This window comes from Scardinius erythrophthalmus, assembly GCF_964197995.2.
Source record: "Scardinius erythrophthalmus genome assembly, chromosome: 2".
NCBI classification, from domain to species: domain Eukaryota; kingdom Metazoa; phylum Chordata; class Actinopteri; order Cypriniformes; family Leuciscidae; genus Scardinius; species Scardinius erythrophthalmus.
The window spans coordinates 70,804,075-70,819,074 of record NC_138222.1 but is presented as its reverse complement, the minus strand read 5'-3'; the positions used below and the strand labels follow the sequence as shown (position 1 = coordinate 70,819,074).

The following is a 15,000-nucleotide window of genomic DNA, read 5'->3' as shown; positions in this document are numbered from 1 at the left end:
TTCAAAGTTCAAAAGAACAGCATTTATTTTAAAGAGAAATCTTCCGTAACATTATAAATGTCTCATTTGATCATTTTAATGCGTCCTTGATGAATAAAAGTATTAATTTCTTTAAGTAAAATCCCCAGGTGAGTGATTTCTCTTCTGTCTACCTGTTAGTTCTCTCATGTAACACACGTGTCGAAGTCTTCACACTCAATTTCACGGTTTATTTAAAGTCTCCTCTAACTAAACACAAAACATTTCACAGTAATATCAGTGCCTGGTTTCTGTGGCTTCAATCTTTCATGCGTCTCGTGCTGTTTATCCGCAGTGGATGTTTTATTTAGCGAAACCCCATTACAGGGTGAAGAAGCGTCAAAGCTCAGGTCTCGACATTCACACACACACACACCAAAGATTTCTGAGCTTCATCAAACTTTAATAAAGCCCAGTGTTTTAATGGCCACAGAGGGACGGATGGGATCGGGTTTTTAATTATATGGTCCTGCACCGCATCTTTGTTCCTGGCACTGAACGATGTCCTGAAACTTCCTTTAGCTTTTAATTGCACTTTGAAAGCGGCTGAATAACTTTCACACGTGTGTGTAGAAACTGGAGAAACTGGGTGTGAGTTTGACATCTGCTCTTAAACGTCTTTGAGATCGGCAGTGTCAGTTCAGTTCATTATTAAACGAGTCGCATGCAAGTAAGCTAAACCACTTTTATAAGGATGACTTGTTACGAAAAATATATCTCTTGAATTGAAATAAGTGCGAACTGAATGTTATTTACAATTAAATTGAAATATTTTAGTTTAAATGCGCTTAGTTGAACACAGTGTGTGTGTGCGTGTGTGTGTGCGTGCGTGCGTCCGTGTGTGTGTGTGTGTGTGTGGTTTCACAGTTACTTCTCTTGTCTTTGAAACACTACCCAATGGACTGATACACATTCACAGTAAACCAAATATCCTTTAATGCCATTTCTATTGAATCTTGTAAATCATGTATTTGCACACATTTGTAATTACACAGTTGCAATAATATATTAACTTTAAATGCAATATTGAATAACAGACTACGGTTAAAATTAAAGTCAAGTATGTTACACAACACATCACAACAAGTGCACTTCTTTAAATAATAATTCAAAACTTTCAGTTTGGCATTTCTGCTTAAGTTAAAAAGTGAATTAAGTTTGGAAACTCTCTTTAAGTGCAAGTGGCATTTTTCTTCATTAATATTATATTAGCTGCAAATACAGTTGTTTAAATATGTACTTTTGAGATTTGAAGTGCTCTTGTTTTCACATGGGCATGAAGGCAGATGTTATGGTCATAAATTTATGATATGATTATTAGATCAGACCCAAACACTTTTGAAGGACAGAAACCCGCTTACATTCATGTTCAAGGAAGATATTGTAAATTAAATTCAATATTCTCTCAGTGTTTCTGTCTTGTTTTCCAGCACTAATATCTAAATATTATTAAAACATTATTAAATCAAGATACATTTCATTCAGATGCTAAAAGATATTAAGTCTTATTGTCTAAAAAAGATTATCAATATGAAGTGAGTTTGTGCTTAAAACAAGAACAAATATCTGCATATTTGTTTGTTTGTTTTTTTAGCACAAACGTGTCATTTTTATACACTTTTTCATTTTTAATATCTTCTGTCATTTTGCTTCTTCAGTAAATGTATCTTGATTTAAGAACATTTAGATATTATGCTGGAAAACGAGACAGAAACACTGAGGAAGAACAGTTTCACAGTGAAATCAGATCATTTTACATAAAGTTATAAACCACGTATAAACCACAGTGTTATGGTGACTGGTTGCTGAGTTGAGTGTGGTTTGATCAAGCGTAGTCTTATTACAGGTTATGCATGATGAAAATGTGAGTTATTTTTTTATTTAAGTTTAAAGAATCTGAGGAATGTGCTTAAATTACAATTTATTTATTATTTATTGATCAAATCTAGTAATTTAAAGGGAAATAAATTAAAAAACCAAAAATCTTCCAAAAAAATAATTGCATTAATAAATAGATTTCTTTTTTATCAAAATGACATAAAATAAGATTTCTGAAAAGAAAAAGAAAAAAAAAGAAGTATAACGTTATGTCTTGTGGAGATTTTGACCCGCGAGGGAAGGATGAGGGTCAGTGTGGATGAGCAGAACCACAGTATTATAGTGACTGGTTTGATGAAGCGTATGCCTCCCCCCCCACCCCCCGCGGCCCCGGAGACTCTGAGGATCTCAAGGGCCCGTGTGCCGCTGTGATTAAACTCACGGGTGCGTTCAGCTGTAATTAATGAATTACACATTAATCCTTCCTAATCTATTCCAGTTTGTCACTACACTGCTCACTTTCCTAATCACAGTAAACACACGACTCCTGCTGTGAGTCAGTCCAGAACATCAGCAGTCGGACAGTGTCTTATTGTCCCGACCCGTTCTCTGGGTCTCTCACCTCCTCTGGGTCTCCATCTGCTGGGTTTATGGTGTTCCTCGACCCGTCCTGATGGTGTTTGTCCTCGTTCTCTGGGTCTCCATCTTCTGGGTTTATGGTGTTCCTCGACCCGTCCTGATGGTGTTTGTCCTCGTTCTCTGGGTCTCCATCTGCTGGGTTTATGGTGTTCCTCGACCTGTCCTCTGGGTCTCCATCTTCTGGGTTTATGGTGTTCCTCGACCCGTCCTGATGGTGTTTGTTCTCGTTCTCTGGGTCTCCATCTTCTGGGTTTATGGTGTTCCTCGACCTGTCCTCTGGGTCTCCATCTTCTGGGTTTATGGTGTTCCTCGACCCGTCCTGATGGTGTTTGTCCTCGTTCTCTGGGTCTCCATCTTCTGGGTTTATGGTGTTCCTCGACCCGTCCTGATGGTGTTTGTTCTCGTTCTCTGGGTCTCCATCTGCTGGGTTTATGGTGTTCCTCGGCCCGTCCTGATGGTGTTTGTCCTCGTACTCTGGGTCTCCATCTTCTGGGTTTATGGTGTTCCTCGACCCATCCTCTGGGTCTCCATCTTCTGGGTTGATGGTGTTCCTCGACCCGTCCTGATGGTGTTTGTTCTCGTTCTCTGGGTCTCTCACCTCATCTGGGTCTCCATCTTCTGGGTTTATGGTGTTCCTCGACCCGTCCTGATGGTGTTTGTCCTCGTTCTCTGGGTCTCCATCTGCTGGGTTGATGGTGTTCCTCGACCCGTCCTGATGGTGTTTGTTCTCGTTCTCTGGGTCTCCATCTGCTGGGTTTATGGTGTTCCTCGGCCCGTCCTGATGGTGTTTGTCCTCGTACTCTGGGTCTCCATCTTCTGGGTTTATGGTGTTCCTCGACCCATCCTCTGGGTCTCCATCTTCTGGGTTGATGGTGTTCCTCGACCCGTCCTGATGGTGTTTGTTCTCGTTCTCTGGGTCTCTCACCTCATCTGGGTCTCCATCTTCTGGGTTTATGGTGTTCCTCGACCCGTCCTGATGGTGTTTGTCCTCGTTCTCTGGGTCTCCATCTGCTGGGTTGATGGTGTTCCTCGACCCGTCCTGATGGTGTTTGTTCTCGTTCTCTGGGTCTCCATCTTCTGGGTTTATGGTGTTCCTCGACCCGTCCTGATGGTGTTTGTTCTCGTTTTCTGGGTCTCCATCTTCTGGGTTTATGGTGTTCCTCGACCCGTCCTGATGGTGTTTGTCCTCGTTCTCTGGGTCTCCATCTGCTGGGTTTATGGTGTTCCTCGACCCGTCCTGATGGTGTTTGTTCTCGTTCTCTGGGTCTCCATCTTCTGGGTTTATGGTGTTCCTCGACCCGTCCTGATGGTGTTTGTTCTCGTTCTCTGGGTCTCCATCTGCTGGGTTTATGGTGTTCCTCGACCCGTCCTGATGGTGTTTGTCCTCGTTCTCTGGGTCTCCATCTGCTGGGTTTATGGTGTTCCTCGACCCGTCCTGATGGTGTTTGTTCTCGTTCTCTGGGTCTCCATCTGCTGGGTTTATGGTGTTCCTCGACCCGTCCTGATGGTGTTTGTCCTCGTTCTCTGGGTCTCCATCTGCTGGGTTGATGGTGTTCCTCGACCCGTCCTGATGGTGTTTGTTCTCGTTCTCTGGGTCTCCATCTTCTGGGTTTATGGTGTTCCTCGACCCGTCCTGATGGTGTTTGTTCTCGTTTTCTGGGTCTCCATCTTCTGGGTTTATGGTGTTCCTCGACCCGTCCTGATGGTGTTTGTCCTCGTTCTCTGGGTCTCCATCTGCTGGGTTTATGGTGTTCCTCGACCCGTCCTGATGGTGTTTGTTCTCGTTCTCTGGGTCTCCATCTTCTGGGTTTATGGTGTTCCTCGACCCGTCCTGATGGTGTTTGTTCTCGTTCTCTGGGTCTCCATCTGCTGGGTTTATGGTGTTCCTCGACCCGTCCTGATGGTGTTTGTCCTCGTTCTCTGGGTCTCCATCTGCTGGGTTTATGGTGTTCCTCGACCCGTCCTGATGGTGTTTGTTCTCGTTCTCTGGGTCTCCATCTGCTGGGTTTATGGTGTTCCTCGACCCGTCCTGATGGTGTTTGTCCTCGTTCTCTGGGTCTCCATCTTCTGGGTTTATGGTGTTCCTCGACCCGTCCTGATGGTGTTTGTCCTCGTACTCTGGGTCTCCATCTTCTGGGTTTATGGTGTTCCTCGACCCGTCCTGATGGTGTTTGTCCTCGTTCTCTGGGTCTTTGGTGTTCCTCAGATCAGGCCGTTAGTCTGTTGGACATGTCTGGAGTGAGAATGAAATAAATGTGTGTTTAATTGAATTTAGATGTGTAGACGCAGAGCTGCAGTGACGGTGCTGTTGTGATGATTGTGATGTGTTGATATCGGCTCCAGTCATATAGACCCCTTTTGCGCCGACATCACAGTTATGTCACGGCGCTAGCTGGAGGCAAAACAAACGGAAAACTGGAGGCGGCCAATGCAAACCAGCACAGATTCGGTCTCCTACATAATAAGGAGTTTAAATTATTATTTTTATTATTAAATGTCATCTTGTTGTGTTGTTGGGTGCAAGAATCGATGAAAAATCAGTATGCTGTATCTGGAATTTTTATTTCTAGAAAATATCCACATCTTTAAAATTGCACCGTAATATGTCACTCTTTACATTGTCGTCTTCTTGGCGCTGGCTAGGCAGAACTGCGGATCGTACACACAAATCTTTACATGACCATTCAGCACATAGTTATAGGCATCTAAAGATTTATATGTCCTCAGTTTCTCTTTAGGTGTAGAAGTCAGGCCACTCAACCGTTGGTAGCGTTAACGCTAATCCTGTCAGATCGTCCATCCATTGACTGAGCGTGTACGGGTCAGCCAATCTGGTTCTGTCCGTTAAAATTAACTTTTGCAAATAACAATCGCGGTCCTGGACAGTGAGTGACCTTGCACATTAAGATAAAATTGGATTTTCTCCAGTCACTGTTAAAAAACAAGCTAACAAACTGGCAAACTAGCGTTAGTGAAGCGGCCAGAGGGATCTTTCTGCCTCCAGCTAAGCCCCGCCCACACAAATACGTCACCATGTTTACCAACTGTAAAAGGGTCTATAATGATAAGCAAGTCAGTAAAATGATGATTTGGTGTCAGTAATGTGATATCATTGCAGAATTGTGAAGATATCATGTCAGTAATATGGTATTGTGTGAAAAATATACTGACATGCTTGTTCGTTGAGTTGGTCATATGCTATTGTCGTGTCTTAACTATGATTCCGTTGTGTCAGTACTGTGAAGGACTATAATGGGTTAAGAGCTCAAGCACTGCGGAGCTAAACCATTTAGTGCTTTGTAAGTAATCAGCAAGATTTTAAAATGTATACAGTGTTTAATAGGGAGCCAATGCAGTGTTGACAGAACCGGGCTAATATGGTCATACTTCCTGGTTCTGGTAAGAACTCGAGCTGCTGCGTTTTGGACCAGCTGTAGTTTGTTTATTAAGCGTGCAGGGCAACCACCCAGTAGAGCATTACAGTAATCTAGCCTTGAGGTCATGAACACATGAACTAACTGTTCCGCATTTGTCATTGTTTTCATCGATCCGGCGGCCGTTGAAAGGCCTGCTCTCACTCAGGTCCTGCTTGCTGATCACGGTGTGTGTTTTGATCTCAGCAGATCAGACGTGTGTATTTCCTGCGCTACATCGAACTCCATCACAGCAGGAACACAGACCAGATCTGATATCGATCATCTGATATAGTCTTGATATTTAAAGGGTTAATTCATCCAGGAATAATTATTCTGTCATCATTTACACATTCAAACCTATAGGACTTTGTGGAACAAAAAGACATATTTTGATACATTTTCTGTGTGTGTGTGTGTGTGTGTGTGTGTGTGTGTGTGTGTGTGTGTGTGTGTGTGTGTGTGTGTGTGTGTGTGTGTGTGTGTGTGTGTGTGTGTGTGTGTGTGTGTGAGATATGAGATCATCACTCACTCTTCTTTTCTTGGAATCACACTTTCTGGAGTGTTTATGTGTTGTTCTTCCAATAACAGCAATTAAGCGTGTTAAAATCGAACACACGTTCATCTGACAGCTGTCTCTAGTGTCTCTGACTCATACACTGATTAATCACACACACACACACACACACACACACACACACACGCACAGAATATTAACACAATCAATACACTCTTCATTATCAGCTGGAGTCATTATAATTCATCACTGGACACAAAGCATATCAGTCACAACAGTCTGTTCTCTGCACAGTGTGACGGGCAGTGCGGTTGCTAGCATGCCTGTGTGGTTGCTAGGGTGCTAGGCTAGCGTGCCTGTGTGGTTGCTAGGGTGCTAGGCTAGCGTGCCTGTGCGGTTGCTAGGGTGCTAGGCTATGGTGCCTGTGCGGTTGCTAGAGTGCCTGTGCGGTTGCTCAAGCGGTTGGCTGTGTACTGAACTGAACACACTCAGTAGCTCCCAGCATGCAGTGCGGTGTGAATAAATTATGCAGATGACTGTTTGTTTTCACTCTCAGTTATTATGATGTGCCGATGATTATTATGGTCCGTTCAGATCATTTTAGGTTCGTGAGGAGGAAAAACTCTGCTCTGGGATTGGAAATCTGAGGTTTAACTGGTTCTGGTTCTGTTTTTTCAGTGTACATGAATGTTTTTGCATTTAACTAAGTTAATGTCAATTAACTGAATGCAACATGAAGCATCAATAATGATCAAACTACTTTTTAGAAGTCGTTTTAATGCATGCAGTGATTCTAGCAGAGTTAAGAAGACCATCATGACATGTTTCTATGTCAGTGAATGTGATGGAATAGCAGTGTCAGCTCACGACTGAGTGTCGATTGTGTGTGTGTGTGTGTGTTGGTTGTGTACACAGGTGTGTGTGTGTGTGTGTGTGATGGAGTGAGAACGAGCGTCTCCTGCATTCGTGTGTACCCCCACGGCTCTCTCTCATTTCAGTCACGCTTCATATTCATAAGGAAAAGAAAATTAGATTGGAAGGATAGTGAGGAGCGAGACTCAACATGTCTCTCCATTCCCGGCAGCCATTTTACATTCTCTCTCTCGTCTCTCTTTGTTTTTGCATGCGGCTCATTTCGACTCGACTCTAACGGGTTTTGATGACGTCGCTGCATGAAAACAGAACAGAGACATGATGAAAGGAAACTCGCTCTCGTTCCGCTTCTGTTCTCCTTCTCTAAAGCCAGTCAGTGCCTTCCTCTCTCCTCCTCCTCACTCAGTTTCCCATGAGGCTCTTGTATTTCCTCTGATGTTTTTCCTCTGATAATTAGTCGCTGCCAGATACTACAACTAGCAGCAGGAGTCTGAAGCGGGTTTGGCCCGAGGGAAGCGAAGGAGCCGATTGAGTCTGGGCTCTGAATCAATTGCTTGTTTCTGAATCGGTGGCTTGTGACAAAGTTTCTTGGCCAGGCTGTAATTGTCGAGGTGTGGCTGATGAATGATGCTCGAGAGTCACATGAGACGCTTCACAAATCCTGCTGGTGATCCTGCTTTTATTTCTGTCTTTCGATTTTTTTTCTTTTTATTCCTCCAGGATGAATTATTAGCTCTTAATCCGGCTGACATTCTTGACCGGTTCGGTTCTCATCTTTACATGCTCTGATGTTCAAAATGAACTTTCAACTTTCCTGTACCTCAAACACTAGAGAATAGGGCTCAACGCCAGGATAATGGGTTTGATTCCCAGTGAATGCATGAACTGATAAAAGAATTTACACCTTTAAAGGTGCCCCTTTTTACAAGATGTCATATATATCAATGGTGTCCCCAGAATGTGTCTGTGAAATTTCAGCTCAAAATCATTTATTATAGTGTGTGTATCCCTATATATGTGTGTGTCCCTTTAAATGCAAATGAGCTTTAGCTCCGCCTCTGTTCAGAAGAGGGCGGAGCCTCAACACAAACTTCAGAAACTCCGGCAATAACAGAACAGGCCAATCTCCCTCATCCAGAATCCCAGAATAACCAGTAGCGAGTGCAGCCTTACGGAGAGACTCAGGAAGAGCTTCTGAATGTTAGTGGAGACATTTCTGTAGTTGTTGTGGAGTTACACTGATCATCTCATCATCATGTTGAACTTCTCCACAAGTGTCCACAGTTCCTGAGGTCTTTATAAGCCAGCGGTGACATGTTCTGGTCAATAGTGTTCAGTGCTCGTCTATGCTGAACCACAGAACAGCTTCAGGCTGTGCTGGATCTTCATCAGTGCGTTAGAACTGGTCTCTGTTGGCGCGTGTGGAACCAGATGTCGGCTGGTGTGTGTAAACGTGCAGATTAAGGGCCGGGAATATTATAATAAGATCCTCTTCATACGTCAGAAGGAGAGCGAAATCTGATCGGCTTATTTTTTGACTTGCTTGCAGAGAAAGACCCACCAGAACACAGTTACTGGGTTTCACTTCATGTTTTCTGGGTTGGTAGAAGGACCCGGTTATAGCAGTTAAACAGATCAAATCAGATTATCATGATATGTCCCCTTTAAATGCAGTTTCAGTACATTAATATAAATCTAATTGCAGAAGTAGTTCCTCAGTGTTCATTTTTTTCTCAGTTATTAAAAAGTTTGGGGTCTCTTCTGCTCAGCAAGGCTGCAAATTATTTGTGAAATAGAGAAACACAAAGTTCTGTCATGAAACTCTAGATGGCGCAGGCTGATTGGTTCTTAACTCAATCTGCTCGCAATCACATCATTCCCTTTAGGGCGCAGCTGATTGGTTCCTGTTGTGTCAGTAGCCAATGAGCTCGCTGCTCAACCTTCAGAAAGCCTCCTCCTTTCCCAGCTCCATCTCGATCTGCTACGGGTAATTCACGTACTCTATACTGTAGAGTCTTACTTGCTCACAGCAGCGTGTCATCTATGTATTGTATGTCTTTATTGTCCACCAAGGTGGACACTAGCATATAACATAACTATACAGGCATTAGTAAAAAAAAACAAAAAAAACAAGAACATAAACAAAAACACAGACAGATTCACATTACATAGATATAAAAATAAAATTCATGCCACTGTCATTCACTTGTGGAGTTTTAACAGAACAGAATTTTAATAGCGTTTGGAATAAAAGACCTCTTAAACACATTTTTATTCACTTGAGGGATGGCAGGAGCAATCACCAACAGCAGCAACAATCATCACTCCAGTCTTCAGTGTCACATCTAATGTGATGATCTGATGCTCAAGAAACATTTATGATTATTATCGGTTGAAAACAGTTCCAATCTTTGTGGAAGCTGTGATACGTTTTATTTTTTAGGATTCTTTGATGAACAGAAAGTTCAAAAGAACAGCATTTATTTGAAACGAAAATCTTTTATACAGTTTAATGTGTCATGATGAATAAGCAGCTCAAGCTTGTGTTCTTACAGTATTTTTGCATGAACTCTTTCTATTTTTTATTTCTCAGTTATTTTTTGTGTATTGTTGATATTTTTACTTGTTTAAATATTTTGTTTGAATTGAAATAATTGCATTATCATCATGGGGACTCTTTTGTGTGTTGGATGGGTGAGACTCGGGCTCTGATGAAGGTCCATTACACGTCCTCAGGTGCTGACTGATCTGAAACCTGCAGAGCCAGACGCTTTGGAAAGTCTCTTGAACACAATGACTGATTAAAGCAGATGGAAGCACACATGAGCCCAGCGTCGCCTCATTACACGAGCAGAGATGCAGTGACCTTCAGACGTTCACACTTACACACAGCTCATGGACTGAGCAGTAAACAAGGGTCACTTACTGGTGCTGATCTTCACCTGCTCGTGTTCAAACTCAATGCTGAGCTCACTCAGCTGTCAGTGTTTCATCTAACACTGATTCTCTGTGTCTGTTTCAGCTGGGACTACCTACATCTTCGGCCGCGGAGGAGCCCTCATCACCTACTCGTGGCCCCCGAACGACCGGCCCAGCACGAGGGCCGACCGGCTGGCTGTGGGCTTCAGTACTCAGCTCAAGGAGGCCGTCCTGGTGCGGGTGGAGAGCGCCAAGAGCCTCGGAGACTATCTGGAGCTTCACATAGTAAGAGTGATGCCTGAGGACCCGAGGGGGCGGGGCTTACAGTGACTGTGTGTTTGAGGGGCTTACAGTGACTGTATGTTTGAGGGCGGGGCTTACAGTTACTGTATGTTTGAGGGCGGGGCTTACAGTGACAGTGTATGTTTGAGGGCGGGGCTTACAGTGACTGTGTATGATTAAAGGGGGGGCTTACAGTGACTGTATGTTTGAGGGCGGGGCTTACAGTGACAGTGTATGTTTGAGGGTGGGGCTTACAGTGACTGTATGTTTGAGGGCGGGGCTCACAGTGACTGTATGTTTGAGGGCGGGGCTTACAGTTACTGTATGTTTGAGGGCGGGGCTTACAGTGACAGTGTATGTTTGAGGGTGGGGCTTACAGTGACTGTATGTTTGAGGGCGGGGCTTACAGTTACTGTATGTTTGAGGGCGGGGCTTACAGTGACAGTGTATGTTTGAGGGCGGGGCTTACAGTGACTGTGTATGATTAAAGGGCGGGGCTTATAGTGACTGTGTGTTTGAGGGTGGGGCTTACAGTTACTGTATGTTTGAGGGCGGGGCTTACAGTGACAGTGTATGTTTGAGGGCGGGGCTTACAGTGACAGTGTATGTTTGAGGGCGGAGCTTACAGTGACTGTGTATGATTAAAGGGGGGGCTTACAGTGACTGTATGTTTGAGGGCGGGGCTTACAGTTACAGTGTATGTTTGAGGGCGGGGCTTACAGTTACTGTATGTTTGAGGGCGGGGCTTACAGTGACTGTGTATGTTTGAGGGCGGGGCTTACCGTGACAGTGTATGTTTGAGGGCGGGGCTTACAGTGACTGTGTATGATTAAAGGGCGGGGCTTATAGTGACTGTGTGTTTGAGGGTGGGGCTTACAGTGACTGTATGTTTGAGGGCGGGGCTTACAGTGACAGTGTATGTTTGAGGGCGGGGCTTACAGTGACAGTGTATGTTTGAGGGCGGAGTTTACAGTGACTGTGTATGATTAAAGGGGGGGCTTACAGTGACTGTATGTTTGAGGGCGGGGCTTACAGTTACAGTGTATGTTTGAGGGTGGGGCTTACAGTGACAGTGTATGTTTGAGGGGCTTACAGTGACTGTGTATGATTGAGGGGCTTACAGTGACTGTATGTTTGAGGGCGGGGCTTATAGTGACTGTATGATTAAAGGGCGGGGCTTATAGTGACTGTGTTTGAGGGGCTTACAGTGACTGTGTATGATTAAAGGGCGGGGCTTACAGTGACAGTGTATGTTTGAGGGTGGGGCTTACAGTGACAGTGTATGTTTGAGGGCGGGGCTTACAGTGACTGTATGTTTGAGGGTGGGGCTTACAGTGACAGTGTATGTTTGAGGGGCTAACAGTGACTGTGTATGATTGAGGGGCTTACAGTGACTGTATGTTTGAGGGCGGGGCTTACAGTGACTGTATGTTTGAGGGCGGGGCTTACAGTGACAGTGTATGTTTGAGGGTGGGGCTTACAGTGACTGTATGTTTGAGGGCGGGGCTTACAGTGACAGTGTATGTTTGAGGGCGGGGCTTAAAGTGACTGTATGTTTGAGGGCGGGGCTTACAGTGACTGTATGATTAAAGGGCGGGGCTTATAGTGACTGTGTGTTTGAGGGGCTTACAGTGACTGTGTATGATTAAAGGGCGGGGCTTACAGTGACTGTATGTTTGAGGGCGGGGCTTACAGTGACTGTATGTTTGAGGGCGGGGCTTACAGTGACAGTGTATGTTTAAGGGGGGGGGCTTACAGTGACTGTGTATGATTAAAGGGCGGGGCTTATAGTGACTGTGTGTTTGAGGGTGGGGCTTACAGTGACTGTATGTTTGAGGGCGGGGCTTACAGTGACTGTGTATGTTTGAGGGTGGGGCTTACAGTGACTGTATGTTTAAAGGGTGGGGTTTATAGGGACTGTGTGTTTGAGGGCGGGGCTTATAGTGACTGTATGTTTGAGGGCGGAGCTTACAGTGACTGTGTATGTTTAAAGGGTGGGGCTTATAGTGACTGTGTTTGAGGGCGGGGCTTACAGTTACTATGTTTGAGGGCGGGGCTTACAGTGACTGTGTGTTTGAGGGTGGGGCTTACAGTGACTGTATGTTTGAGGGCAGGGCTTACAGTGACTGTGTATGTTTAAAGGGCGGGGCTTATAGTGACCATGTTTGAGGGTGGGGCTTTTACAGTGACTTTATGTTTGGGGGCAGGGCTTACAGTGACTGGATGATTGAGGGTGGGGCTTACAGTCATTGAATGATTGAGGGTGGGGCTTACAGTGACTGTTTGAGGGTGGGGCTATCAGTGAGTGTCAAGGATGTTTGAGGTCGTGGCTTTCATTGGCTGGATTTGTTTAAAGGGCGGGGCTTATAGTGACTGTGTTTGAGGGCGTGGCTATCAGTGAGTGTCTAGGATGTTTGAGGGCGGTGCTTTCAGTGGCTGTGTTTGTTTGAGGGCAGGGGTTACAGTGATTGTTTAAAAACAGTAATATGAACGTGGAGTGATGAAGGGATGTTTGTGAAACAGCATCTGTGCTGATATATGTACACAATCTCCATCTGTAAATGAGTGCTTCGGCTCGGGGCTTCTGGGTAAACATGCAGCTTTTATTTACCTTAAAATTTATTTCAGATACACAAACCATGGACTGAAATAAATCCGTCCGTCCATCTGTCCATATATATCCATCTGGATCTCTGGAGCTTCAATGTGTTCCTCAAATTCTCACCCTTAAATCTAAAGCCAGACTCTCTCTTTCTCTCTCTCTTTGAGATCAATTACTAACCCGTTTCCTCGGTCTCTCCAGTAATTGTCTCTCAGAGTGTGTGATGAAGGACAGACGGAGGGTCTCAGGCTGTTGTTGCTGTTGACCCTTTAGCATCCGTCTTTCTCTCCGTTAACCATCACTGCTTTCTCACCACATACCCGTGTGTTTGTGTGTGTTCTGGGAGTGATAAAGACCTTGGATTGTGAAGTATGAGTGTGTGTGTATTCTACTCCTCTGATAAAGCTTCTGTATTGTGGTGTGTGTGTCGGCAGTACGGTGTTTGTGAAGGTGTGCGGTGATTAATCTGTGTGTTGGTGTCTGCAGGGGACGGCAATTAATTTTACCCTGCGTGGGAGGAAACTCTTTTAGCCCTCAAGACTCTCTCTCTCTCTCACACACACACACACACTTACCACAGCTTCTGTTTTCTCCAGTTCTCCAGTTTCAGTTTCAGAAACGAGGGCATCATTATGAAGAATAAAAGTTATACTCTCCTAGTGTCCAGAAGCCTCAATTCAATAAACTGATCCAAATAAAAAAGAAGTTTATTTTTCTGACCCCACTGGCAGATAGTTGTTGTTGTTTTAAGCATAAACTCACTTCATTTTGACCATTTTCTCAGAAAACAACACTTAATATCTTCAGTCATTGTGCTTCTCCAGTAAATGTATCTTGATTTTTAAAGGGGTCATGACATGAGAAACCAAATTTGCCTTGATCTTTTGGTATATAAGAGGTCTTTGTACCATTAAAACTTCCTGCAAGTTTCATAGCTTAAGACGTCCTCCCCATTATACGCCAAGCATTTATTTAATCAAGCTCTAATTACAGCTCGTTGGGGATCCATGGTACAAAGTGACATACCGGCCGTTTGCATATGACCGCCTACAGCCGTGCCGACTATTCTTGGCCCAACAACAACGCCGCAAACTTTAAGTAATGTATTTCATCTTAAAACTACTTTTAGCCAATGACGTTAGCCAGTCATAACAGTGGGCGTTAACACTGAACTCTTAAAGGGGAAACACCCCCAAAACAGAAAGGGTGGGAAAAGGTCATAAATCACTAAAATTGAAAAGGTTTTTGCCCAAAAAGCTATAGTAATACTATAATTGCACCTAAGGGAACATAATAAAACAAAAACAAAAACCATGTCATGACCCCTTTAAGAATGTTTAGATGTTTGAGCTGGAAAGCAGGACAGAAACACTGAGGAAGAACATGTTTTGCAGTGTTCTCTGGTGTTGTTAAGCTTTATCTGTGTGTATGTTACGCTGTAGTAGTGATCAGTACTTCATTTGGCTGTCGATTTGGGCTGGTTGGAGTTTCTCGGAGCCGTCGGATGGGTGATGAACAGACGGCGCTGCTCCTCCAGGCTGGCTCGCCGCATATGCGCTCCATTAATCTCACAGTGACAGTTCTGTGCTGTAGGTCACTTACTAGTGAGCATCTGGGCATCTCTTTAATCTTTCTCAAGTCAATTAGAACGATGCGGACTGTGTGTCTGTCTGGATGTAAGATGATCCACCCACTGACTAGAATGTTCAGAAGTAGAAAGCCATAGGGAAACTGAACTTTAATGATATATTATAACCCTTTTAAGGCAGAGCGACTGTCTTGTTGTGTTGTGTTCTGATACACTCTAAAAAATGCTGGGTTGTTTCAACCCACGTTTGGGTGAAATATCGACAAACCCAACTGTTGTGTTAAAAAAGTTAATTAAAAAATTTAAAACAATGGTTGGGTTTGTCCATATG

The 15,000-nt window shown here is 44.1% G+C and overlaps 1 protein-coding gene across 1 annotated transcript in view; it reads left to right on the top strand.

The window, feature by feature from the left end:
* Positions 1–15,000, top strand: part of nrxn2b (neurexin 2b) — a 383,071-nt gene that overhangs the window by 276,023 nt on the left and 92,048 nt on the right. The window contains 1 exon segment of the mRNA XM_081353640.1: positions 10,301–10,482. Within this exon segment, the coding sequence (XP_081209766.1) occupies positions 10,301–10,482 (182 nt within the window).